This window comes from Impatiens glandulifera, chromosome 2 (assembly GCF_907164915.1).
Source record: "Impatiens glandulifera chromosome 2, dImpGla2.1, whole genome shotgun sequence".
Taxonomy (NCBI): Eukaryota; Viridiplantae; Streptophyta; class Magnoliopsida; order Ericales; family Balsaminaceae; genus Impatiens; species Impatiens glandulifera.
Window position 1 is genome coordinate 26712149 of NC_061863.1, and position 3976 is coordinate 26716124.

General features: G+C 35.3%; 1 protein-coding gene across 1 annotated transcript; it reads left to right on the plus strand.

Annotated features, from left to right (window-relative positions):
* Positions 1 to 231: 231 nt before the first annotated feature.
* LOC124927542 (homeobox protein ATH1) lies at positions 232 to 3668 on the plus strand. Its single transcript, XM_047467977.1, has 7 exons — positions 232 to 556; positions 1134 to 1213; positions 1556 to 1601; positions 1692 to 2548; positions 2635 to 2993; positions 3077 to 3137; positions 3281 to 3668. Exons 3-7 carry the CDS (start codon positions 1592 to 1594, stop codon positions 3458 to 3460), a joined length of 1467 nt encoding a protein of 488 aa, XP_047323933.1. The 5' UTR covers positions 232 to 556; positions 1134 to 1213; positions 1556 to 1591; the 3' UTR covers positions 3461 to 3668.
* The last annotated feature ends 308 nt before the right edge of the window (positions 3669 to 3976 follow it).

Below are 3976 nucleotides of genomic sequence, written 5' to 3' on the forward strand. Positions count from 1 at the left end.
GAAAGAAATCGACATTGATCACTCCCCCAGATTTTTCTCAGTATGAGTAGGCCTGTAGGTGGTGTAGTATTAGTATTTCTTTTTTACCTTTGGCTTGCATCATCATTTCCCTTCTCTCTTTTTTCTCTACCTACTTTTCTATTTACCGTACACGCATCATCATCATCATCATTTCTTCCTCTTTTTCAAAATAAAAATGTTTACACCACTCAAACTCAAACCCACCCCAAACCCTAAAATATATATATATTATTGCCTTATAACCCATGTTGGCTAGTCATAGGGATGAAAGTATATTGTTCTGTTTCCTCTATTTCTTCTTCTTTCTCATCATAAAAATTAAACAAAGCAAGCAAAGACGCTAGCTTTAATCTGTCTGTCTGCCTGAAAGAAAATGGAACTGAGAAGACCTGCTGCCATGAACAGAAGATTGAGCAGACAGAATCCAGATATTTTGGTTGTGATAACTGCAGAGCATCAGCAGCAGATAATGAGAGGCTCTGAGAAGGACAAACCAGATCAACCCAAAACCAAAACCCTTCAGATTGTGATGATGGTGGGATTGATGGGCCCTCCAAAGCCTGCAACTGAAATGAGTGAATCAAATTTAATTAATTTTACTTTTTAATTTTCCATGTTTATACGTATCCTCTCCTCTGTCACTATCTTTAATCCATGGGTCCACGGCATAATCTCTCTCTGGTTTCATCTCTGAACAGGCCCCTCTTTTCTTGGCTTTTTGACAGTCTCTCTTTTCTTGCTTTAATGGCTCTCTTCTGAAATGGGTCGTCCTTTTGTTTTTTTCCGCCAGAGACCCATTTGCATTTTCTGCCCCATTATAAACTTTATTCATATAGCCAGCACTAGCAGCAGATGTCATGATTCTCTTCATGAGGTCTCAAAGCTGAACTTCAGTTTCTTGGTTTTTGGAGAAAAAAGAACCCACTTTCTGAATCATGCAAAAGAAATTTTTTTAACCCACCTTTTGCCATTACCCTTTTCATCATCAGTCGTTATTTTGTTCGTTTTCTGCACTGTATCTGTGGGGTTATTATCCCTCTTTTCTATTTCTCTCCCTTGTTAGTTATCCTTCAAATTCAATCAAAACCTAACTCCATTTTCGCATTCGGCAGAAACCCAATGATCTCCTCTCCTCTGTCTTTTATCTGAAGTTGAAACGGTGCCGAGAACTTCTTTAACAATGCCCCCCAAGGTTTGTTCATCCTCTCTCTCTCCTCCTAGTACAGGTGCAGGGCAATGTTCAATTAAAATATGAAGCAATCATGGGTTTGTCTTAGATTGTGTTTTTCAATATCTTTCGAATCATTGACACTCTTTTGGATAGTTCTGAGATATTGATAGAAAGCCCACATGAAAATTACTGTCTTTTTTCGAAAATCTTGAGTTGTATGTCAAATCAGTAAATTTGTAGCTATTTAGGATAGTTGGTATGATTGCGGTTAGTTGAATCATGATCCCAATAATCCAGATAGAATCATTAAAAGGTTGATTATATGATTTAATATGTTAGTTTTTGTTCCCCTAATTGGGTCAGGTACTGTAGAAAAAGAACATAAACTAGCTTGAAGAAATGGAAAATGGTAAGATCATCTTAATTTTCTATTTTTACTCTGCTCTGATGAATTCAATATGGAATTCTATAATATTTGGGTATTTTTCGAGTATTGTAGATCATCCGAATCATCGAAATATAGATGGGACATTAGCTCATATAATCTCGGCCCCATCTTCACAATTCTATAATAGAAATCATAATCAACAAATCATGGATGGACTTGCTGCTATTCCAATCTTACAGGGTGAACTAATGAACAATGTTGAAGATTATAGCTTTCAAAGAAACTTTCCTCTTGCAAGGGGAATGGTTTCAGATCACTTGCCTCCTTTAGCAGAAACTGAAATTCATGACCAATTTGCATCTCTATTCTCCCTTCATAACTATTCGAACAATTTGCCAACATCCTTGGAAAATTACCCAAATTCTATTCAGCCTGATTATTTTGGTGTACCGAAATGGGATTTCAACAAAGGATCGGTTTGGTCTGAGGTAAATGGATCATCGTCGTCTGATCTGGGGCTTCAGCATGGCCAGTTGACTCAAAATGTTGATCCAAACACATGGGTGATTGGTAATAATGAGCTCTCTCTTAGCTTAGCCACCTATAAGCCATCGATGATTGGAGGAATTACGAGAATTCCTGATAGATCCTCGGTGATAAGTTCTGATCCATCATCTTCCGATAGCAAGAGTCTTTCGTTGAGTTTTGGATCGCGAAGTCCTGCCCAAGTTCATCCACAATTCTTTTATGGTTCTAGATATCTTGGTGCCATTCAAGAAATACTAGCGGAGATTGCAATTTACTCGCTTGATAATTGTGGAGGAAATCAGGCAAACAAAAACTATTTAGTCGATGCGTTTAGTGACGATGAGTTTGGTATTAATGGCGGAATCGACATGTCTCAATTAATTCACCAGGGTCAAAAGAACTTATCGAGGAAAAAACAATTGTTGTCTCTTCTTCAATTGGTACCATTTTTGTGACATTTTGCTCTGTTTTTGCATGACATGAAAATGTTATTTATTCATATGAATTTTATGTTATTTTCATTTAGGTTGACGATAAGTATAACCAATGCTTGGATGAGATCCATACAGTTATATCAGCATTCCATGCAGCGACAGAACTGGATCCTCATATTCATGCTCGTTTCGCTTTACAAACAGTGTCGTCACTTTATAAGAACTTAAGAGAAAGAATAAGCAACCAAATCCTTACAATGGGAGCATATTTTGGTAGTAATAATGGAGGTGAAGAAGATGGAACAACACTTGATACTTCTTTTATCCAGAAAAGATGGGCTCTTCAGCAGCTACGAAGAAAGGATCATCAGCTATGGAGACCGCAAAGAGGGTTACCCGAGAAATCTGTTTCTGTTTTACGGGCTTGGATGTTCCAAAATTTCCTTCACCCGTAAGTGTTATTCTTTGAATTCATTTTTCACTCTTGTTTTTTTTTATTTTACTATGTCACATTTGATGGTGGGTAAAAAACAGATATCCGAAAGATGCTGAGAAGCATTTGCTGGCGGTTAAGAGCGGTTTAACAAGGAGCCAGGTATATATGAGATAGATTACACATTGTAGCTTGTTGATGTTTGGTTATTTGAGATTTTTATTGGTTTTTGGAAAAAAGAATTGATCTCTTGATCTGAGAATTATTGCATTGGTTTACATGTTTGTTGTATAAAATGTGAATAGGTATCGAATTGGTTTATAAATGCGCGGGTTCGACTATGGAAACCAATGATAGAGGATATGTATTCGGAGATGAACAGGAGAAATAATAATCATAGGATCGAAGAAGAAACAGACAGCAGTCAGAGAAGAAGCCAGTTGAGCATTGAGAATGGAAGTTATGGAAGATTTCAAATGAATTGATATGTTGTGAATTGTGATGCAGAGGAGAAGTATGCTGTTGCATTTGTGTCTGTCAATACAGGAAAATACAATTTCTTATATTTGATCAGTCAATAGCAAAGAGCATTATTACTATTATTATTATTATATGTGTTAAACATCGTGATTCCAAATGTAAATAACTAAGGTTTTGCATTACCTATTAACCTCCAGTGGTAGTTTGTTACTATATTTTGGAACCATGTGTTACAAATATATTAAAATGAAAAGGAGTATTTTAATATTCTCTTAGAACTTTTTAAGGCAAAAATGAAATAAGTTGATGGAAGATGTTTGATAGTATCCGGTTGAAAATTTAATTATTAAGAATTAAGAGAAATATTATTATTATAATAACTTTATTTTTTTTCACCTTTAGATTTTTAAAAAACTTGAACAAGGCCTTAGTTAGTTAGTAACAACTATAAATTTTAACTAAATTATGTATATTTTAAATTTTAACCTTAATAAATCATTTGGTAATTCGATTTAGTGATT

What these genes read in the sequence shown, in the direction of transcription:
- LOC124927542 (XM_047467977.1), top strand. An exon ending in TTCCAAAATTTCCTTCACCC is followed by an intron (nt 2,994 to 3,076) that starts GTAAGTGTTATT and finishes GGTAAAAAACAG; the next exon opens with ATATCCGAAAGATGCTGAGA. An exon ending in GCGGTTTAACAAGGAGCCAG is followed by an intron (nt 3,138 to 3,280) that starts GTATATATGAGA and finishes AAATGTGAATAG; the next exon opens with GTATCGAATTGGTTTATAAA.